The following is a 20,815-nucleotide window of genomic DNA, read 5'->3' as shown; positions in this document are numbered from 1 at the left end:
GAACAACGATCCGGGGAGGCAAAGGTTACAAGTATCGCAACTACTGGATGATGGCCGTGTACAACCGGCTCCATCCGGGACGCCCTTCCCTACCTATATCAGCAATAGAGGTTATCCGACTGCTGTCTAGCTTAACTTGCAGGGCCTGGCTTGTCGTGCCCAATGTAACACCCGATGATTCTCATCTTCCAAACCCATACGTAACTTTTCAGATTCCTTATGCAGAGGCGTACAACATGCAATTAGGTGACCTCCTCAACAGTATCAAGTAGTAGAGTCTTTCGTATTTATCAAGCATCACGTGTTTTCAGAATAACTTGTGCAGTCTTACACTGGCCGTCCGTAACAGACGAGTTTCTGTCCTTCCTCCCACGGCACGACGACCTTGTTGCCATTGTAGTCCATCCCGACCATGTCGGCGAACACATCCTTTTGGTAATGTAAATCTACTGCACAGCCCGCGGCGTCTCGCATATCCACCACCACTTCAACTGTATTCGGAGTTGGACTGTTCATTGCGTGCGTTCTTCAACTGTTACCATCAAGGATTGGAGCACACAGTATCTGCGTCTATAGACTTGATTAGCATATATTGTATGATACATTATTAGCGACGCACCTCTTTTTCCGCATTCTTGGGCAAGCTCTTAGTCTGTTGTAGCTGAGGCCTTGGTCTTTTTTTCATTCCATGTGAGGGCTGTTTTGCTGGCGAGATACGAAATGTCGCATAAGCATCTGGACCTGCGCAAAGCGAGGGAGGGGTTAAAAGTTGATACCTGAATATGACAAGCTGACATTAATTAAGCGGCTTACCCAAGACGGGTGGCACCAAAGTTCTTTTCCCTCGTCCGGCCTGTTTGCCGTCTTCTCGGCTTCGCTGTTCATCTCTTTTCATCTCCCCCCCCCCCTTTTCAATCACAATTGTATCACTTCTCGGTCAGCAGACACAACCCTACTCAACTTATTCTAAAGCCGAGGCAAGATACCGCACACGCGGCTGAAGATCCGATCCCTGGACCACAACCCACAACCTACAACACGAAGACGAGATGCCGACGCTTGAGCAAGTCGAGTACTCGCAGGGGGCCACTGTCGCCGCCGTGACCGACTTCTACGCCTTCCTGACCAAGATGTACCTTCCCGAGTCGGCCATCGTACACCCGCCGCCAGGAGGGTGGCCAACGTTGGCCTCTGATCTCAGCCACCTCGGCAAGTCGGACGAGGTGCTCAGCCTGCTCTCGCACCTGCCGTACGTCCGCCAAGACGATCTCGACGACACCGAGATACCCGAGGTCACCCCTGGCGGCCGCTGGATCGACTGGCGGCAGTCTGGCATCTGGGTGCGCGAGGGCGGCAGCGACATTGACGAGCTGCGCACCATCTCCGAGGGCCCCGCCATCATGGAGAATGTGCCTGAGCACGTTATCGGGCTGACGATGAGCGAGAACCACGTCTTCCTACTGGACACGGAGCTCGGCGTCGTCTACTGGCCTGAGTGTCCCGGCCGGCTCCGCGACGGACCCCGCTGCATCGAGGACGACCCGTACGACTACTGTGACGACGACGAAGACGCAGAGTGGCGTGCCGACGGCGCCGCCTGGTCCGTCGTCGACTTCTTCAAGGTGCTCAAGGCCCAGTACCGCTCGCTGCGCTGGGTGCCGTGCAGCGAGTATGAGGTCTTGGATTCGGAAACCGAGATGACGAGAAACCCAATCCCGGCGCTCCAGGGGGTTTACCGGCGCCACGGCTGGCCTGATTTGCAGCAGTATCGCAAGGAGGAGTGCCTCGAGGAGGCGAAGGCCGTCAGAGTTGCGACGGAGCAGGGGGACGATGCAGAGGGCGCTTAGAGTGGATGTCAGAGTGCCGTAGGATCATGAAATCCTGCGGGTAATTGACAAACGGGGGTATCCATACAGGAAGAAATTGCTACAGGGAGGTTGTTGAGGTTAACCTTACACTACAATTATCATCATTTTTGCCCTACATTGTTCCTGGGGGCTTACAGCTTTGGCCATTGTCGTCGCCGGAAGGCGTTTTCCATCAAGATCCCAGAAACCTTCAGCGGATGTTAGCATAGATCACGGGTTTCCGGCCTTCAGAGCTCTGTATGTTATTAGCCACATGCTCTGGCTTCCCAAGTCTTTCATGTAACCGTCAAGCCCAAGGAACACACGCACAGCAGAAGCTGAAGTCTAACAAATATATGATTGACGCATGTTTCTTTCTTACGTCAGAAGGGTATCTAAAGCTACACGTAGTTAATCATGACTACCATAAGGATAACAGTTTTGAGGAACAGGCCTCGGTTCGTCGGGGAGAGGCGCCGGGGTCATCGGCTATCCGTTATGCCGGACCCAAGAAGACAGCCGGGCTGACCGCTTTACTGGTTGATGATTCCAAAAGAAAAGCATAAAATGACTGCCCCTTCCTCGCCGTCCGTAACCCGTCACTTGTACAGTGTTCCAATCTCTTCTTGTCCCGCCCGCTACTCACTCACTCACCCACCCGTTCGTCCCTAGAGCCTCTCATCCCGTCTTGGGCATCCAGCCGCGCCCGAATCCCTGCTGTACGGTATTCTGGCTCGTCCATCCCGAGGGCGTCGCCTCGGCGTGGCCGTCGGCGCCTGGTGAGCCCTCCGCCTCCGAGATGGTGGAGATGCCCAGCCCTTGACGCGACCGCGCGGCCTCCGAGTCGGGTGACACGGGCGAGACGACCGAGTAGAGCGTGCTGTGGGTTCCCGTCTCCGTCACGGGCGACACGTACGCGGGCGGCGGCGAGGAGGTGGAAGACGAGTTCGCGTTGAGCGTCGGGTCGTAGTTGTCCGCCGGCAGCTCGCTGATCTGGGTCGGGTCGAGCTCGGCGAAGTGCCGGTGGACGCCGGTCGTCCTCGGCACCGCGACGGCCGCTCCCGGGTCGAGCTCCGATATCGAGCTCGGGTCCAGCTCGTACATGGGCCGCGATTGGCCGCCGAGTTCCGACTTGTATGCGTGGACCGAGTTGCCTTCGTCTCTTGACTTCGCCGCCGCCAACGCCGCCGCTCCCATTGCACCTGCGGCGGCCGCACCTCCCATCTCCGGCCCGACGTTCCCGTTTGTCGTGGCTGCCGCAGCGGTGGCGGCGGCGGCGGCGGCGTCCAGTCGCTTCTCGCGGTACTTCATGAACACCTTGTACCCCAAAAACATGAGCAGGAGGACGGCGATGATGATACCGATGGCGAGGCCGGCCTTCGCGCCGTCGTCCAGCCCGCTACCACCGTCGGGGGTCGCCGTAGTCGTCACCGTTGCCGTCGAGACGCCCCCCCCAGTGCTCGTGCTGGTCGTCGTCCTAATCACAGCCGTCGACGACGCCGTCGTGGAAGTGGCGACGGTCGGGACGGGCCCGGTCACGTAGCAGTACCTAATCTGGCTGAAGAGGGAGGCGTATTGGGTGCAGCTGGCCTCGAGCTTGGTGATGTCGTCGAGGTCATCGGTGTACCAGGAGGACATGCGGTTCCTGAAGGAGGCGTAGGTGGCCGTGAGCTCGGCGCCCGAGAGCGTCGAAGTGTAGTCGCAGGCGGTGGCGCCCCATGACATGGACGTCGTTGGCGCGTTGTCCAGGATGTCCTCCAAGTCCTCCAGGCAGTCTTGGGCGTTCTGTCGTCGTATCTGTTGTGACCGGGCATAGATATCCGGCCGGGCGGCGGCCGGACCGGCAGCTGCTAGTAGCATACCGGCAAGGAGCCCGAAGGCGGAAGCAGAGTGGGAGCGCATTGGGATCGGGAGGTTCAGATTTCGAGTTGTGATCTCGTTTCGTCGACTTCTCTCTTTCTCTCTCTTTTTCTCTTTTCTTTTTCTCTTTCAGCAGCTCTCTAGCACTCACACAGACGCATCAACGGCAATTGGGAGAAGCGAGAGGGATGGATGGCAGGACACCTCTTTCGAATTATGGACTGGCCGGAGATGAGCCCAACTCGATCCAAGACAAGATAGACGAAGGACGAGTGACCACGCGGCCCCCCCGTCCTCGGCAGGAGAGAGAGGGCACCGCATCTATCTAATTCAACGAAACAGCTACGTCAACAGCATCCGTCATATTCCGTGATTGTCGTTTTCCCCTCCTGCAAAAAGTCTGCGCTATTGCAACTCCACAACTGCAGCCAAATCCGTTATCCACTCCAGGCCAGAGACCCCCGGAGACAGAGAGGGACGGGTCACTGGCACACTTGTCCGTCCGGTGCTAATTATATAAAAGTGCATCTGCCAAGCTAGAGCGGGCCAGGGAACGGACCAACAGCGGTGGTTCATCCCAATGGCCAAGGTCTCTCGGCCTGCTCCTCAGCCACGGTGATTGCGCTTGACAGGGCTGTGCTGGGGGGTGATCGACACTCGACGTGGGTATGTTAGGATTCAGAAGATAGACAGTGTGCGAATCGGCAAAGACCGGCAAAAGACAAGGGCATCTCCCGATCTCGCCCCGTCAGTCGGCTGCGCGTTTCTACTTGAAACAATTGACTGTGGTTAATCCGCTTCCGGGCCCATGACCCATGGGTGTTGTGGTCGTTGTTGTTGTTGTTAGGGAGAGCATGAGGAAGAGAATCGGGCTTCGACTCGGCAATACAGAGTAGAGTTTCTGGAGAGATTGGGGGGAAGCATGGGAGGCATGTTCGCTGGACCCGACACCACTTTTGACTTTTCTAGTTTCATTGACGATTGGTCCCAGTTCCTGGCTGGGTTGATGGGCTTGCTGGAATCTGCGCTCCAGAAGGCGGGGTTTCGAGCCACTACTTGAGTAAGGTTACGAAGCTTAACCCTGCCGAAGAGAGAGAGAGGGAGACGAGAGGAGAAGAAGAAGAAGCGGGGAGATAGAGAGAAAGAGAGAGAGGGGAGAGCTGCTCGCTCGATCGGCTCGAACCGCGAGCTCGCCGGACGAAGGTTCCCCCGGGGGATGAGTTGCGCGGAGACGCCACCGCCATCGACGAACAACTGGGGCGATGTGGACCAAGGCAGAGCCTGAAGAAGCAATTGCACGCGTGCCTTGGCGTTCAAGTATCCGTTCATCGAGCAAGGTGAGGCTCCCCGGGGGGTCCGCCGCGACTCATGAACAAAAAAACCTTCCATGAGGCGCTTTTTGTTCTTTCGGATCAACCCTCAAACCCCGGTAACAGGGCAGAGGTGGGCGGCCATCAGGGGAGGGGGGGGAAGAAACAATCAGGTCAATTTCCGCCAGATATGGTGGATCGGAGCTGTCACCAGGACGGAAGATATGTCGACTGTGGTGTGTTCGGATCTCCCAGACGCAGAGGGGATAAGCTAAAGTCAAAACGTCCTGTCCAACGCGGCCGAACCGTTCGAGAACCAGGTCTTATTCTTAAACCCCTCCCCACCCAACAAAAAGAAGTCTGTCTAGCTGGTATCAAACGCTGTAGCTATCATTCGGAAAAAGAAAAATAAAGGGCGCCAATCCCCCCCCAGAAAGCCATATCTCACCCTGCCAGGCCATTCTCGTCCTCACCAAGACCGATGTGTAATCCCCTCCTCGCCAAGGGCCTTGGCCACATATCCTCGTCCCAAAAGCCCGCTGCCATCCAGCCTCCCCCCTCTCCCAGAGCGACGAAAAAAATAAAAAATAAAAAATGGAAAAAACGTGCCCGTGCTGATGCCTTCCTACTCGTTGATACGGTGCTGCCAGACCTCCTGCTCCGCCCTCGCGCTATATGTGCTCGCCCCGAGGATGGCCCTCATCTGCTCGACACCCGTGAACAACTGCTGCCGCGCCACGAACCAGCGGATCCCCTCGGTGCACGGCGGGCTCGTCAAGCTGCCCTGGTATGTCCAGAACTCGTTGAACAGATCGACGCTGTTGAGCGACTTGCCGAGGTCCAAGGTAACAGGCACCTCGGTGCCGACGTCGTTGAAGCCGATCATGGGCGGGAGCTGGTCGAAGAAGGTGCTGTTGGCGTTGCCCGGGTTGAGCAGGATCGCCAACACCGCCCTCTCGCGGCCCTGGTCGTCGCCGTGGACGAGGTGCAGCTCCGCCTTGGACCGGGCGCCGTTGACCGAGTGGTCCGCCGGCGCGTGGATGTGCCACCCCTTGAGGTAGAGCGTGGTGTTGTCGTACGTGAAGGACGGGTTGCCCGTGTAGACCCCCTCGGGATGCGTCAGGGTGAAGGCCGGGCCGTAGCCCCAGTTGAAGAAGTTGCCGGCCGTCTGATTCGGGTAGTTGAACCGGAGGATGTGGTTCAGAGCCAGGCCGTTGTTGAGGCTCAGCGCGATGGGCGACTGCTGCGTTCCTGTTTGGCACAAAGTATAATCTAGCAGCGGACTGGGTCAGTCATACGGGAAACATAAACACTCGGAGAAGCCAAAAAAAAAAAAGACTATGGACTCACTCGGGTTGATGCGACCCCAGTTGAAAGAAGCTTCGTACGCCCAGTCGGCTTTGGGCTCCGCCTCCTCAGTGCCGCGCTTCCTGTCGGCCAAGTTGTAATGGTTCTCGTGACTGGCGCAGGCAAGGGCGCGAGCCGCCAATAGCAAGACGCCGAAAAGTTGTTCTGCGATCATGACGACGGTTTAAGATTTTATGTGATGGCAGAGCAGGTCTTTTGGAGCGAAGAAAGGAGACGACGAGCGTGTCGGGAGATGATTTTGGGCAAAGTTCGGCGCCGATGTCCCTTTCATCACGAAGGTACCGCGAGGATCTCAGCGTCACTTTATAGTCCAGAACATCGGACCATGGTCTGGCCAGAAAGGGGACCTCGTCCAGCCGCCCGCGGGAACGATAACGCTTGAGTCGTTTACGTCTTCGCGAGCAGCTTCGTCCCGACGACTCATTCCCTACCATCGGCGAGCCCAAAATTGCATTCGAGATCGCACATCAGAGCCAGTGAGCCAAGCCCTGCTAACAAAACCCAAAAAAAAAGCAACGTGAGGATAACCCCCGCATATTCCATTCGTCTTTTGAACCCTTGGGGGCTGCGGGCTCCTTCTGAGCCGCTTGACGCAGGGAGCTGGCCGGGAGGACGCGGGCGGCGAGCGCCTCACCTCGACCGGAGTGACCGCATGAACTCTGCTTCTCTTATTCGTTTGCTGCAATCTCTCTCTCTTTCTCTCTCTCTCGCTTTTTCTCTCATTTTCTCTCAATTTCTCAGCGAAAAACATCCGCCTTCTTATTACCAGTGCTCCCGCCGATTTGTACGACGATTTGTCCGCTGGTCCCGAGAGCGACTTATAACTTTTGAAGAGGGTTTACCTGGGAGAGCTCGGAGCAGACATTGGACGAGTCGCGTCAGATGACTGGCAATTTTGGTATGCGGTGGTTGGTCCCCATGAGATGCTTCAGCAAATAACCCGTGGTTCTTCTCGATTCCCTTCCCAGAATCCTCCTTGGCGGAATGCCCCGTCGTGCAGCGTCGCGTGGCTTGGCTGACGCCTCCTCGAACGGGTTTGTCTTTCTCCCAAGACTCTGGGGGGCGCGGGGAAGCTCGTGCAATTGGCCAAAGAATCCCAAATCGAGGAGGAGTCGGAGCTCTGGCTCATCGGCCGGTGGCGGGATGTACTATGGTCCGTGTGGCATTTTCTCTGATGTTGATACTAAGTTTTTTTTTACTGTGTCTTTCTTCATGTTATACTTATTAGTGATCTGAAAAGAGACTGCCTTGACTACGTATCTCAGTGTGGCTCCCAGTGTGGCATTTCTCCGGAATAGATGAAGTCAAAGTCCAGAATCCATCACCCGTGGCATAGCTCGATCATCTGCCGTTGCCTTGATCCGTCCTCCTCCGGGCCAAGCTTGTCTAGACTCTTGGGTGCTCTACACCGCCGGGACTTTGGAACAACCGTTGGGGTAGTAGGCGGCTGGATTAACGGCCGGTTGTGAATCGATTCGTGGATCCCTCGTTGCCAAGAGCTACAGCGATAAAAAGCAACACATGGGAGTTTGAGAGTGAGACTAGCTCTTAGGAGCCTAGAAATTGATGAGTGCGTTGTTCTCAACCTGCATGGAGTACTATGCTTGCGCTACTTCTGAAGATGCAACTCGTAGGAGGGTAAAGTTGAATGCTGAAGTTGTTGTCTGTCATTAAATGCGGTTTTTACCAACATCATCACGCCGAGTGGCAATCCCCGGATTGCAAACCAAAGCTTTCTAGGTCGAGTTCACTGTGCGTCTGGCATCTAAGCTTCAAGCCCACTGTGGCTCGCTGCCGGAGAGGTAAGACTGTCAATGTTGATGAATAGTTCGTCGAGAGGGTAAAACACTAAAGTTAGAGGGGTATGATGAAAAGTATTGAAAATCTGAGGACTAAAGTGAAATTCAATTCTAGTTGAAAAGTCTCTGTCTATCTTGTGTCAACAGATGATTGGGACGCCAAGAGCCTCGGGACTGTACATGGCTCCTGTCAACAGACATGCCAGCGTGTCTATTGCAGGATTCAACGTGTTCCCTAAACCTGAGTCTACAATAATGCAAGCCGGCAGAATCAGCTGGTAATGGAAATCTAAAATAGGCCTGGCTTTGGTAAATAGGGTATAAACAGTGGTTTACAAACCATTGCCTTCTGGAGAAAAGGAATCGCGTTTCCATGGCCCCGAATGTTCAGTGCCGCCTAGACCTCGGACATTGAGAAGCCGGCCCCGCACTCTCTCAGACTAGACTTATACCCTACAGTAGCTGCTTTGAAAAAAGCTTCGAAAGCAAGTCGAAAAAAAACATCGCAAGTAGGCGATCAAAAAAACCTGGTGATATGTGTCCTGTCCCTCACGCCACCCTCGCTGTTTCTGTGGCCGAAATTTGGCTTCGCAACAATGTCGAGTGAACCGACCCCTTGATGACATGTTGGCAGGCTTGATGTCTATTCAAGACCAAAACACGCGTCAGAAGGACACTTTAGTAACACCTTTGGCGGCGTCTATCAAACCAATCTTCCTCCAGCCTGAATAAGATATATGGTAGAGCGTCACCGAGAGGAACAACCCCTTCGTCTACCATCATCCAACACCGTCTTCCTTGTGCCAACCAGCCTGACTTCACCACATAGACAGACCAAGGACCTTGAAGGGCTTGCCTTCCTCCGCACTTCCTCCGCCGCTTCTCCGCCAGACGTCTGTCAGCTGTTTGCACGGTCGTCCCCTCGGGAGCATTTGGTGCCGGAAGTCTACCGCGACATGACCTAAGCAATACTTCCCCTCCGCCCCAGGATGATCTTCATGGTTATTTCTTCTTGAGCTGTTCATCAGTTCGAAACCCACTTACTTTAACGAGCAGGTCGTATGATCACTCATAAACAGGCCATTCTCCGATAACGCCATTGGGAGATGGAAATTCGCCAACACCCGGGAGTATCAACCCCGGCGTTGTCCCTTGCCCCGTCTCCATGCCGAACCATGGAACCAGTCACTGTGTCCCTTGTGATGGGGTGGTATCATGACTTTCGGGGCAACTAGCCATGAGGGGCCATCTTTTCATCCGTGATAGTGGCCAGATCTCCCGCGCGGTTAAGCAGCTTGACGGGGATAATGTAGGCCCTTTGGGGGGGGGGGGAGATTGTTCAGGCATAGGAGAAGCAGCACAAGCGTCTGTTTTTGTATAACATCACCTCATTCCCTTCGTTGAGCGTCCATCTTCTCGCCTACCCTCATAATCACCGAATCGTCTTCACATTCCACCTTCCTCTCCCCCCAATCAACATCGAAAATGCGCGCTTCCGCCATCCTCGGCCTCCTCTCTCTGGTCACCGCCGTACCAACCTCCCTCTCCGGAGCCGACCAAACCGATGAGTCTCTCGTGATCCGCGGCGTCGATTCTAACTCCGTCGCCGTCGACGCCCGCGCCCCAGCCGACGACGTCGCCTCCTCCGTCCTCGTGGCCAGGGCCCTCTACGACTAGACCACGTCCTGGCCCGCCACGGCCGTCGACCTCGCCACCATCAGCTTCCAGGTCGCGGTCAACAACCTGAACAACGGCCGTTACCGGTTCAACTGGTATAACACCGACGCCGCCAACTCGAGGCGCAAGATCAAGCTCACGGTCAACTCGGGCAGCGGCGCCCGCCTGTACGACATCGTCACGGCGCCGCAGACGAGGGGCAGTGTCGAAATCGCCAGGGCCACCGACAGCTTCCGTGTGATTTTTGATGAACAGTAGTCGTTGGGATGTTGCAGCTGGTTAGGAACTAGAGCGTAATGGTGTGGGAAGCCATCAAACGATACAACATATGACAGCTTTCAGAGCAGAGTTGCACCAGAATCTATTAAATCAAACTCGAATGGGCTGAGGACCTAAGGAATGGCGCTTGCTTCATAGTAATTACATTACTACGGAAAAACCGTCGCTTGGGTCGACCTATTGTTTTCCTCTACATCCACGGACAGCTCCAAGTCCATCAGCACAAGTGCCACGAAAGTCACTCACAACGATCTCAGCATACCCGTCCCCCCATGGCAGCCAACGTACTCAAAGACCTGCTGCTCCGCCTCGAGCACCAGCACCTCGTGAAACAGCCTCAGGCCCATCCTGTCCCCGAGCCTCTTGGCATACCTCGCAAACTCGCCAAAGATGGCGAGATGCGTCCGGTGGCCCCGGCTCCAGTTCTCCAGAGACACAAGGCTGTCAAAGTACGCCAGCCCGAACGTCCGGTCCGTCCCGCTGCCGCCGGCGCCGACGACCTCCTCCTTCGCCGGCGCGGCGCCGTCGACAATCTCCATGAACCGGCAGCTGAAGCAGCCGACCTCGTCGCCGTGGTCGCGGAGGTACTCCATCCCCTTAACCAGCGGCGGGTGCATCGAGTCGAGGTAGAGCTGGCGTTCCTCGGGCGGTGCGGCCGACCAGTCCTGCCCGGACCGGATCACGGCGAGGTTTTTCCTGCCGGGCACGCGGACCCGTTGCCTCGAGCCAGTGTCTTCATTTGAAGATGCCCCTTCGCGGGCTTTTTGTGTCTCCTCGCCAAGGAGCTCATCCGTTTGAGATATGGGGAGCCGATCCCGCATGCTTCCCCAGTACACATGCTCTCGGATCGGACCGCTCGAACTCTCCCGCATATGCGCCGCACCTTCCGGGGTCGCCGTAGAGAACACCGTCTCGAAACGGTCGACGGTCGGGAGAAACACTTCGAGAAACCATCCGTTGCGCGGGCTCTCCTCCCCCGGCCCCAGCCCGGCCCACCACTCACCGAAGCCACTCTTCGCACGCCAGCCGTCATAGGACGGCCTGCTGGGCCAGTACGCCAAGACGGCGACGTTGTGGAAGCCGCGGTTGTCCGTCACGGCGGCGACTTCGTGGAACGCGGGGCGCGAGCCCGGGTCGACGGCGTCCGCGGTGACGAAGGCGGATATCGTCGCGAGGGCCTTGCCGTCGTTTGCCTCCGCAGATGGATACTGGGCGCCGATGACGGCCATGACGACGTCTTTGATATTCTTCGGGAACCGCGACGTGTATAGCTCGAAGGGGGGCGAGAAGTTTGGGGGCGTCTTGGCTGGAACTGTGCGGTCCGTTTGAAGCCATTCCGGGATGGCGGATTCGAGCTCCATGATGGCATCTGGCGGCGACTTAATCAAGAGTCAAGACGTTGTCGGCGACAAGAAATGGCGCAGTTGAAGCCCCAGCTGGCTCGTGGTACCTCGCTCGCTTTTGTAGTGAAGGACATCTTGGTTGCGGACGTTCCTATTCCGCACCTTGTTGTCTGGATATCCTGGAAGCGCTAGCTAACCAGATTGCTTCGTGCCCTGCATATGAAGTTGGGCCTACTGAACGTTGGGACGAAAGACTTTGGCGGAGATGGCGGAGACGGCGGATCAGACGGATTTCGGTCTCGTGAGACTTGCTAGCTAAGCAACCTGAAACCTTCGTGTGCTGGGCCGACTTCACACTCGTAGACGGCAATCACGGACGATTACGAGGCGGTCATGGATGGCGAGATAGGATAATGCTCAACCGGCCGGCCGTGACCCCGCTCGCCACGCGGATCCGCCCCCTCCCCTCCCCTTTCACCGAGCTACCCCGGATTTGATGTCCAATCTTATCCCGGCCTTGATAGACAGGGGTGAAATGGGGTGAACTGACGATGGAGGATAGGGTAATGCTCAGCCGATGCTGTTTGAGAGTTGAGGGTGAGATATGGAATGGCTATCAAGGGACGGCGGCGATAGCACGCCAGAGGAAGATCTCCAACGTGAAAGAGGGCAGGCAGTCGATAGGATAATGCTCGTCCGGATGATGTGCAGTACGACGTCGGCGTCACATATCTTCTGCAGCCAAGTTCGCTTAGAATGCGGAGAAATAAGCATCGTGTCGTATTTAAGACGAGGAAGCCGTCCTCGATGGAAGCTATTGAGACTTGTTCAGATGAAATCCCAACAAGACACCTAAAAGACGTCAAGACCTATCATTCATCATCAACTACTAGCATTTGCTCCATTACAAAAGCGACCATGGCCCCCAAGCTCAAAATCGCAGCCATCCAGGCGGAGCCGGTCTGGCAAGACCTCGAGGGCGGCGTCACCAAGTCCATCACCCTCATCGAGGAGGCCGCCAAGCAGGGCGCCAACGTCGTTGGATTTCCCGAAGTCTTCATCCCCGGATATCCATGGTAAGTTGACTTCCATCCGAAAGTCTCTTGGACTCGTGCTTGTGCTCGAATTATCAGATTAGTGAGCTGATTCGCGCGGGGAAAGGAGCATCTGGGCTAAGTCCCCGACGGACAACGCGACCTTCATGGACGAATACTTCCGCAACTCTCTCGTAAAGGACTCGGACGAGATGAGGCGCATCTGCGCCGCCGTCAAGGAGGCTAAGGTCTTCGTCGTGCTCGGCTACAGCGAGCGCTTCAAGAACACCCTGTACATCGCCCAGGTAAGCATTAGTAGCGTTCTCTCTTCCTTGGCCCTGTCTCTGATTTCTGATCGGCTGATCTGTCAGTCCTTCATCGACGAGAACGGCGTCATCGTCCACCACCGCCGCAAGATCAAGCCTACGCACGTCGAGCGCGCATACTGGGGTGACGGTCAGGGCGAGTCCCTCCAGACCGTTGCGCCCAGCACCCTCTACCCGTCCGTCAAGATTGGCGGGCTCAACTGCTGGGAGCACACGCAAACGCTCCTCCGGTATTACGAGTACGAGCAGAACGTCGATTTGCACGTCTCCAGCTGGCCAGTCATTTGGCCGCACCCAACCAACAAGGACGGCGAGCGGGACCCGGACTGGCCGGGCCACATATCGGACGAGATGAGCTTGCGATTCTCGCAAATTGTCGCGCTCGAGGGTGCGTGCTTCGTCATGGTCTGCACGCAAGTCGTCAGCGAGGAATCCAAGAAGAAGTGCCGCATCGACGAGTTCGGTTACGCTAACAGCACGCCGGGCGACGGCGGCGGCTTCAGTATGATTTATTCCCCTTGGGGCGAGGAGCTCGTCAAACGGCCTCCGCCGGGGGAAGAGTGTATCCTATATGCTGACGTCGACCTGGCCGAAAAGACCAAAGCCAAGCAGAACCTGGATATCGTCGGACACTATTGCCGGCCTGACCAGCTGAGCTTGCGCGTGAACAAGTATCCTGCGCGTCCAGTCTTCTACGCGGCTGAGCCCTGAGTAGGTAGCCGATGATGGGGGTGTCGACGGTATGGATTGGGTGGAGGAAGGGACCAGGGATCCTTGATGATGCCGGGGGAACGAGGGTTGCGCTAGCTGGGTCGTGCATTGGCTTTGAGTTTGTCCAAGCAGATCATCGGGAGCGTCTTCTGATCAGGGTTGATAGCTGAGCGCAGGTTCTACGATAGAGCGAGTGCGGGGTTGTTCCATAGTCACTTCGGTGGTAGTAGTGTGTAATGTCGAAACTCCAGCTTCCACATCACCAGGTGGTTATTATGCCAAGGACATTGCCAGAATAAAAACGCCCCTACCGGATCTTTGCTACTCTTATCTCTCGTCTTTGTTTTATAACACGTCTCCCTAGTCCTCTTGAAGCTCTACTCATCAAGGGAGTTAGTTGAATAGACAATGTCGAGCTCCGCCGCGCTGCGAGAGGGCGCAAAGAGACAACGCGTCTCGATCGCTTGTCTTGCGTGCCGTCAGAGGCGCATGCGAGTAAGCCGCCGGTTTCTTCTACCCAGAATTCTCTCGTTTGCTTGAAGATGGGTTAGCGGCGTGGCTGACTTGAGATGATAGTGCGATGGCCAGCAGCCTGTCTGTGGCTCGTGTGTGAGGAAAGGGACCGAGTGTGAGTTTCAGCACGCGGACAATAAACGACGGTAACGTCCACCGGTAACCGGTTGAGAAGACGAGCTCTCAGTTTTAACGATTTGTGTGATGTCAGACCGCCCAGCAAGAAATATGTCGAGTCCCTGCAGACCCGGATCCGACACCTGGAGGCTCAGGTAGTATCGCTAGGCTCTCAACCGGCATCAACTCAGAGCAACCCAAACACTCAAGACGCCGATCAGGCTGAAAGCACCGGCGAAGACGATGAACAAAGCCCTCTTTCGGACCTCACCGGCCTGGTCGGTCGCCTTAACGTCATAGACGATGGCCAACTGCACTACTTTGGATCGCAAAGTTCGTACAACCTCGTCCGGGAGCCCCTCTGCGATACCAATCCCCACGAGCCGTCGCTCAGAGTCCGAAGACAAGGCCTGGCCGCTGCGGCTCAACTCGGAAAAATCGTGAGCGTCTCCAGTGAGCTGCAGGAGCACCTGCTTGAGCTCTACTGGCGATGGCAGAACCCATGGAACTACGTGATCCACAAGAGCGCGTTTCTCAAAAGCTTTCGGGGCGAAAACGATGGGAAATACTGCTCGCCGCTCCTGTTGTGCTCCATCTTCGCCATCGCGGCGCGGTACTCTGACCGTATTGAGCTGAGGTCTGTGGCCGATGAGCCGAGTACCGCCGGGGATGCGTTTTGCGAGCAAGCCAAGATACTGCTCCTGTATGAAAGTGAGGCGCCTTCTATTACGACTGTTCAGTCTGCATGCCTCTTGGCTTTGCGAATCATGTCGGACGGCAAGGAGGCGCTGGGATGGCTGTATTCAGGTGAGGATGATTTAGCCAATGTGGAGACGACGTCCCGTTGACCAAGAACCAGGCAACGCAACAAGAATGGCACACAACCTCGGCCTGCATCTCGACGGTTCCAAGTGGACAACTGCTGGCTTGGTGTCGGAGGAAGAGGCTGAAGCAAGGAAAGTAACGTGGTGGGGATGCTACGTCGTCGACAAGTAAGCAGACGCTTGTTCTGTTTGTCGACAAGACGCTGACAACTCGCAAAGACTGTTCGCCATCGGCCTGGGCCGGCCAAGCAGCACGCCAAAATCGACCATATCATGCCCGAAACCCAGCATCGACACCGTTGAAGAGTTCACTCCCTGGCTGCCAGGCTCCGACTCGCTCGGCGGCGAAAAGTCGTTAGGCATTCATTCGCACATATCGTCGACAGCGTGCCATTTATCGGAGATCATGACGATTGCGTGCGAATCGATGGACGAGATGTATGAGAGACCCTTGGTCGCGACTGGCAGCTTTCAGGCTGACAAAAAGGTAGTTACGCAGCAAACCGTAAACTGGCCATTCCAGAAATGGAAGACATTGTCAGCAAAACAGACGTGGAACTACGCACACATTATAGGGAGCTGCCGAGCTACCTGCGGCTGCCGGCCTCGATCAAGACGCCGATGCTTCCTCACGTGTGTCTGTTTCAGTAGGTTGGCGGCCGCGCAAGCCGTAGACGGACTCTCATTTGTCGTTATTTGGCTGACTCAATTAACTTATGCAGCATACAGTACCACGCGCATCTCATTCTCCTCCACAGACCGCTCGTACACAAGAGGAAGCGGCGGTTGGTTGTTGGTGTCGACGCATCACTGGAGAATATCGGCGACGAAGACGACGAAGGCGACGAATATGCGAACCGGCACATGGCAACATGTCGTGACTCGGCGGCGGAGATTGCGAGGCTGCTGAGAGTGTACAAACAACAATACACACTCGTGAGATCAGTTCCGAAGACAAATTTGGTGTGGACACTGACAGGCCTTGCAGCGGCGCATCCCCATCGCGGCGGTTCACCTCTGCTTCTCGGCGACCGTCATCCACCTTATCGACGCGCGCCCGACGAACCCGAACAGGCAGCAGGCGATCAGGCACTTGCAGACGTGCATCGACGCGCTGCGAGATCTCAGGACGGCATGGTGGGCGTGGAGCGAGCGGGCGTTGCGAGCGGTGCGGCTATTGGCTCGCGAGTGGTATCAGTGTGAAGATGTCTCACAACTGCAGGACCGGAGCGGCCTCAGAGCCGAGACAGCGGCTGGGGCACCGGCAGATTTCGACATACCCGATGGAGCGGTTGCAGGGGTGTCAGGGGGGTCATTTGGCTCGTCAAGGGGTCAAGGGAACTGCAGCAGCAGTGGTGATGGTGGTAGTGGTGGTGGTGGTGGCATGGGTGGTCGGGGGGTTGTTGAGAGCGACACGTTGGCATTCTTGTTCGACGTTGCAACGCCGGATCAGTACACGGATGGGCTCGTCAAAGAGTGGTTGGCGGAAAGTGGCTACGATGTGCTGAACGGCGTCGCAGAATAGGCGGCAATAGTGAAGTTTGAGATAACGAGGCGATGGCGGAAAGCAAGGAGAAAGGCACGAAGGAAGAGAGAGAGCCGAGATGAAACTGACACCAGCTGCTCCATAGGTAGCTGCCTCCCTAGGTAGGTACTATACCTATTGTACGCTGGTACAAGGGACAAGGTACACGACACGGGTCACGGCACAAGGTACAAAGGCATTGACGAGACAGTACCCCGGGCTATTCCGGCGGTTGGTGTTGGTGGTTGAGGGAAGAACGAACTCCCATCGCACCTCCCTGGGACGACACAATGATTACACACGGTGTTTCCATCCACGCATGTCACACAGAGGAGGAAGGAAAATCCACACACTCTTCTCCCATCAATAGAAAGTACAAGAACACACACGCACACAAGCACACACCACACACACACACACACATATACGCACATCCCGCTTTGCATTCATTCACCAGTCTGATTCTGACTATGTTATGTATGTGGAATCAAATTAGTTCCGATCATGTTGTGGCATGCAGGCAGACTGAGAGCCAGCCACTAGTAAGCCGGGGACGTGGTCGGATGAGGGCCCAGCCAGGTCTATCGGGTTTGGATGGGAGAATGTAGCACACCTCTCCTCCGTCACCGTGCTGCACTCAATTTTCTTTCCCTAGATGATTTTAATCGCTTTGCTTCCCCATCCTACGTTATCCGTCGGGTCTATTTTTTCCTTTCGTTTTCCCTTCCGGTTCCCTGTCTTGTTGTGTTTTTCTCCCCAAAGTCTGTTTCGCATGCAGCTCCACCGGCACTTTCCACTTTCCCATGCCCCTTTTCCCTCGCTATTCTGCTCTTTCCCATCCGTCGGCGGAGGGGTGGTCTAGACTCCACCCCGACTGTAGGAGCGAGCTCCGACATGCTCCCATTGGTCGGAAGGTGCCGCGCGACCAATGATGGGAGCCCCCTCAACAGCCCCACGTGACGGGTTTCTGACTAGGGGACCCACCGATCGAGATCGAGGGTTCAGCGGTGGACGAAAGAAGGAAGGAAGTAAGGAAGCAAGGAAGGAAGGAAGCCCCAGTGAAGCAGTGAAGAAAGCACCACATCACACCGCACCGCTTGTTTGCCCTCTTGTTTGTTGCCCTCCCCAGCACAGCAACAGCATCCGCACTCGACCTAGGCAGTCAGCCACCCATACAGTCATCCAGCTTATGCCAATCTAATCACTTACATCCCACTGACCCCATGCCTTTTTGAGGAGAGAGATACCGAGCAAGAGAGCCACGGGGGGAGGGAACTAGAATTCTTCCTGTATGTGCCGTTAAACCAACCAACACCACGCTCGTAAGAAACTCGACGGAACAAAGCCACACATACATATCCACACCCGTACCGTACATGGCCAAATAACGAAAACGAAAGCAAAAGCAAAATCAAAAGTGGTTTTCCCCTTTCAAATCACAACACCACCACGCCTGGCGAATCCCCTCCTAACCTTCATGTCGCACTCGTCGAAGCGTCGCCGCATTATTCTTCCCGCGCCCAGTGCCCAGCCCTCCGGTTCTCTCCCTCCTACACCCGCAACCGCAGCAGCAGCTGCGGCGGCGGCCCAGCAACCCTCCGCCTCTGCACGTGGAACGGGAGGACAGGCGACCAACAGCGATGAGTCCTCGAGCAAGGCTTCGAACACCGAGGCCAGGAGTCAGAGCGTTGAGTCCTCAGATGACCCGAAGCCGCGTGCAATTGCGTCCAAGCGACAGGTCATTGCCGTTGCTTGCGACAACTGTCGACGGAGAAAGGCCAAGGTGAGATAACAACCACGCGAGAGAGGGAGACAGAGGGACAGAAAGAAGGAGAAAGAGTTGCCATGTATTCCCATCCCACGCCCCCTACAGACTCTTACATGCACGTTACCCACCTCCCAGGCTGACTTTTTTCGTCTCTCTCTTCCCCCCTATCCAGTGCGATGGCCAACGCCCGAAATGCCAGCACTGCTCCAAGCGAGGCGTCGACTGCCACTACGAGGCGAACCAGGGCGAGACGGTGAGTCTCGCCCTCAAACGCAAGGCCAACGTCTTGGAGGTGGAAAACGCACAGTACAGAGACCTCTTCCGCATGGTCTGCACCAAGACCGAGGACGAGGCAAAGGAAATTTTCCGCCGCATCCGAGTCTCGGGCGATCCCCTCAGAGTTTTGGAGTCCATCCGCCAGGCAGAAATTCTGCTCCCCACGCTATCGACGAATGATCGGTTACACGACTCGAGACTGGCCAAGATCAACGAAAAAGCCCTCGAGAACAGCCCCATCCGCGTGCCCGCCAAACCATGGACCACCGTGGTAGACGATGGTCTAGTGTCGGAGCTCATCGCCGACTTCTTCATCTGGGACAACGTGAGCTGTTTCCCGGCCATCGAGCAAACCGTGTTTGTCGACGACATGCGAGCCGGCAGCATCAAGCAAGCCAAGTGGTGCTCGCCCGTCCTCGTCAATGCTATTTGTGCAGTTCGCGCAGTGAGTCCGCAACAGTCCTCATCTGTCCTATCTTCGCCTTGGACACGCTGACCGCCTGTGTTCATTCGCCAGCCATTCCTCGAGAGCGCTAAACAGTTCAGTGCCGTCACTGGCAGAGACCTCGCCAGACTGTTCCGGGAGGAGGTTATGCAGCTGCTGGAAAAAAGTCATGGACGCGCCACAATACCCACCATTCTGGCACTCGTACTCGTCGACTGGTCGGCCAGCATCGCTGGAGACGAGTCCGGCGCCAAGATGTACCGCTTCATGGCCTGGGAGCGGTACAAGCGATTCAAACCCGAGCGGCGGTTCGCCATGCTCAACAAAGACGACCCGGCCGATGCTGTCGAGATGTTGTGCATTTCAAGGGCGGTATGGGCCATCTTCTTCATGGAAAGGTGATACGCTCTTCAACACTTGACACCTCCCCCTCAAAGCTTCCTTCCTGTCACATCAGATGCTAATTCTTGCTCATAGTCGAATCTCGTATTTCTACAACACAGTCGCCGATATCCCCCCACCTTCAATACCAAGATTATTCGACAACCACGGCAGAGACGCCATCGAGCCAAGAGGCAACATTGATGTCCTCGGACGGCCGCACCTGGCATCAACGAATCAGATACCCATCGTGCCGGGCATGGCCACTGTCGTGTCAAACCTCGCCTGTTTACAATACGACATCATGCAGTACCTCACTTCCGGCAGCACCATAAAGGGCAGCATAGAAGACGTCAGGAGGAAGAAGCACTGGTATTGCAGGTTACAGGAGTTTAGGGAGGCCTTGCCCACCCGTTTCCATGTCGAAATTAACTTCACTCCCGCGACCTGCTTCCTCAGGTAAGCAAACTCGCCCCAAGACCGGCAATGTTTCCTAACCTTGTCCAGGATGCACGAGAACGAAATGGCATACGTTCTTCTGCAGTCCCTCCACCCATCAACAAAGTTCGATACCCCCTTTACGACACCTACCACTACCGTGAAATCTCTCTGCCTGCAGCACTGCATATCCGACACGACCATTGCAGAAGCATACTTACAACGATACATCACCCACTCCTACATTACCCGCCAAGTCTTTGTGGCTACGCAAAACCTGATGCCGTTTCTCAACGACAACCACGCCGCCACGAGTGACCTGTTCACGCGCCTCTGCATCATCGGCGGCCTCTCTGCCCGTGTTGTTCGCATGTCCATGTACCTTCTGCAGGCGCTTCAAGCCATGGCGTGGGCGATGAAGTTGGATATACCCGCCGAAGCGAAGCAGTATCTTGACCCCTGGGTGAAGTTGGCGATCCAGGAGAGCGAGACGAGGCCCCCAAGCTACGCCGTGCCGGATCGCGAAGAAATCAAAGCGCTTCTGGCAGATGACGACCAGAGTGAAGGAGGGGCCAGGGAAAGCGGCGCCGAACTTTGGGCTCTGGTCGAGAAGTGGGCTGTCAGTGGCGGCAAAGGTCCTTGATATGGATCTCGTCGATTGGACGTCTATCCGGCCACGCCTTGGAGTCGTCGTATTTGAACATCATCGTTGCATTTGACCTTCTGGCTTTGCCAATGTCATGAGTTCGGGTCCCGAAATGGACTTCTACCGCGTATCTTCGCTCCTCATGGGTTACCAGGCTGGACACAGAACCCCAAATAGCCAACTGTCATAGAGTTTCCCAGATTCACTGGACGAAGTCGTCGATGTCAACGCTTTGATGTCAATATGCAACCACCGAAAAGAAGTCATGTACAAGAAGTATATACAATACACCGCGAACACTTGCGTACCCATCATCCATCCATCTGCC

The 20,815-nt window shown here is 56.0% G+C and overlaps 9 protein-coding genes across 9 annotated transcripts; 5 read left to right on the top strand and 4 right to left on the bottom strand.

Moving 5' to 3' along the window:
- Positions 1–327: 327 nt before the first annotated feature.
- CDEST_04461 (uncharacterized protein) lies at positions 328–516 on the bottom strand (the record flags this gene model as incomplete). Its single annotated transcript, XM_062920620.1, has 1 exon — positions 328–516. The coding sequence occupies one exon, from the start codon at positions 514–516 to the stop codon at positions 328–330; it is 189 nt and encodes a 62-aa protein (XP_062776671.1).
- A 533-nt stretch (positions 517–1,049) lies between these two features.
- On the top strand, positions 1,050–1,847 carry CDEST_04460 (uncharacterized protein; the record flags this gene model as incomplete). The annotated part of the gene is made up of 1 exon (XM_062920619.1): positions 1,050–1,847. The coding sequence occupies one exon, from the start codon at positions 1,050–1,052 to the stop codon at positions 1,845–1,847; it is 798 nt and encodes a 265-aa protein (XP_062776670.1).
- A 345-nt stretch (positions 1,848–2,192) lies between these two features.
- CDEST_04459 (uncharacterized protein) lies at positions 2,193–4,824 on the bottom strand. The gene has a single exon (XM_062920618.1). The coding sequence runs from the start codon at positions 3,747–3,749 to the stop codon at positions 2,526–2,528; it is 1,224 nt and encodes a 407-aa protein (XP_062776669.1). The 5' UTR covers positions 3,750–4,824; the 3' UTR covers positions 2,193–2,525.
- A 465-nt stretch (positions 4,825–5,289) lies between these two features.
- Positions 5,290–6,633, bottom strand: CDEST_04458 (Putative alpha carbonic anhydrase domain, carbonic anhydrase, alpha-class). Its single transcript, XM_062920617.1, has 2 exons — positions 6,368–6,633; positions 5,290–6,289 (listed from the first exon to the last, which is right to left on the bottom strand). Exons 1-2 carry the CDS (start codon positions 6,537–6,539, stop codon positions 5,643–5,645), a joined length of 819 nt encoding a protein of 272 aa, XP_062776668.1. The 5' UTR covers positions 6,540–6,633; the 3' UTR covers positions 5,290–5,642.
- A 3,036-nt stretch (positions 6,634–9,669) lies between these two features.
- On the top strand, positions 9,670–10,119 carry CDEST_04457 (uncharacterized protein; the record flags this gene model as incomplete). Its single annotated transcript, XM_062920616.1, has 2 exons — positions 9,670–9,837; positions 9,862–10,119. The coding sequence occupies 2 exons, from the start codon at positions 9,670–9,672 to the stop codon at positions 10,117–10,119; spliced, it is 426 nt and encodes a 141-aa protein (XP_062776667.1).
- A 6-nt stretch (positions 10,120–10,125) lies between these two features.
- Positions 10,126–12,168, bottom strand: CDEST_04456 (Putative aliphatic aldoxime/phenylacetaldoxime dehydratase). Its single transcript, XM_062920615.1, has one exon. It carries the CDS (start codon positions 11,499–11,501, stop codon positions 10,383–10,385), a length of 1,119 nt encoding a protein of 372 aa, XP_062776666.1. The 5' UTR covers positions 11,502–12,168; the 3' UTR covers positions 10,126–10,382.
- Positions 12,169–12,401: 233 nt separating this feature from the next.
- CDEST_04455 (Putative nitrilase/cyanide hydratase, carbon-nitrogen hydrolase) lies at positions 12,402–13,554 on the top strand (the record flags this gene model as incomplete). The annotated part of the gene is made up of 3 exons (XM_062920614.1): positions 12,402–12,559; positions 12,645–12,822; positions 12,889–13,554. The coding sequence occupies 3 exons, from the start codon at positions 12,402–12,404 to the stop codon at positions 13,552–13,554; spliced, it is 1,002 nt and encodes a 333-aa protein (XP_062776665.1).
- Positions 13,555–13,962: 408 nt separating this feature from the next.
- Positions 13,963–16,533, top strand: CDEST_04454 (uncharacterized protein; the record flags this gene model as incomplete). The annotated part of the gene is made up of 8 exons (XM_062920613.1): positions 13,963–14,049; positions 14,131–14,213; positions 14,279–14,991; positions 15,044–15,176; positions 15,228–15,446; positions 15,500–15,655; positions 15,731–15,944; positions 15,997–16,533. 8 exons carry the CDS (start codon positions 13,963–13,965, stop codon positions 16,531–16,533), a joined length of 2,142 nt encoding a protein of 713 aa, XP_062776664.1.
- A 1,156-nt stretch (positions 16,534–17,689) lies between these two features.
- CDEST_04453 (Putative zn(2)Cys(6) fungal-type DNA-binding domain-containing protein) lies at positions 17,690–20,815 on the top strand. The gene is made up of 5 exons (XM_062920612.1): positions 17,690–18,316; positions 18,474–19,022; positions 19,095–19,420; positions 19,500–19,862; positions 19,911–20,815. The coding sequence occupies exons 1-5, from the start codon at positions 18,011–18,013 to the stop codon at positions 20,482–20,484; spliced, it is 2,118 nt and encodes a 705-aa protein (XP_062776663.1). The 5' UTR covers positions 17,690–18,010; the 3' UTR covers positions 20,485–20,815.

Source organism: Colletotrichum destructivum, chromosome 3 (genome assembly GCF_034447905.1).
Source record: "Colletotrichum destructivum chromosome 3, complete sequence".
NCBI lineage: Eukaryota > Fungi > Ascomycota > Sordariomycetes > Glomerellales > Glomerellaceae > Colletotrichum > Colletotrichum destructivum.
The sequence above is the reverse complement of the archived record's forward strand: the minus strand, read 5'-3'. Positions and strand labels throughout refer to the sequence as shown.

What these genes read in the sequence shown, in the direction of transcription:
- CDEST_04456 (XM_062920615.1), bottom strand. Translation starts at nt 11,501, where the DNA reads ATGGAGCTCGAATCCGCCATCCCGGAATGGCTTCAAACGGACCGCACA.
- CDEST_04458 (XM_062920617.1), bottom strand. Translation starts at nt 6,539, where the DNA reads ATGATCGCAGAACAACTTTTCGGCGTCTTGCTATTGGCGGCTCGCGCC. An exon ending in CTGGGGTCGCATCAACCCGA is followed by an intron (nt 6,290 to 6,367) that starts GTGAGTCCATAG and finishes GTCCGCTGCTAG; the next exon opens with ATTATACTTTGTGCCAAACA.
- CDEST_04459 (XM_062920618.1), bottom strand. Translation starts at nt 3,749, where the DNA reads ATGCGCTCCCACTCTGCTTCCGCCTTCGGGCTCCTTGCCGGTATGCTA.
- CDEST_04453 (XM_062920612.1), top strand. Translation starts at nt 18,011, where the DNA reads ATGTCGCACTCGTCGAAGCGTCGCCGCATTATTCTTCCCGCGCCCAGT. An exon ending in GCCATCTTCTTCATGGAAAG is followed by an intron (nt 19,421 to 19,499) that starts GTGATACGCTCT and finishes TCTTGCTCATAG; the next exon opens with TCGAATCTCGTATTTCTACA. An exon ending in CCCGCGACCTGCTTCCTCAG is followed by an intron (nt 19,863 to 19,910) that starts GTAAGCAAACTC and finishes AACCTTGTCCAG; the next exon opens with GATGCACGAGAACGAAATGG.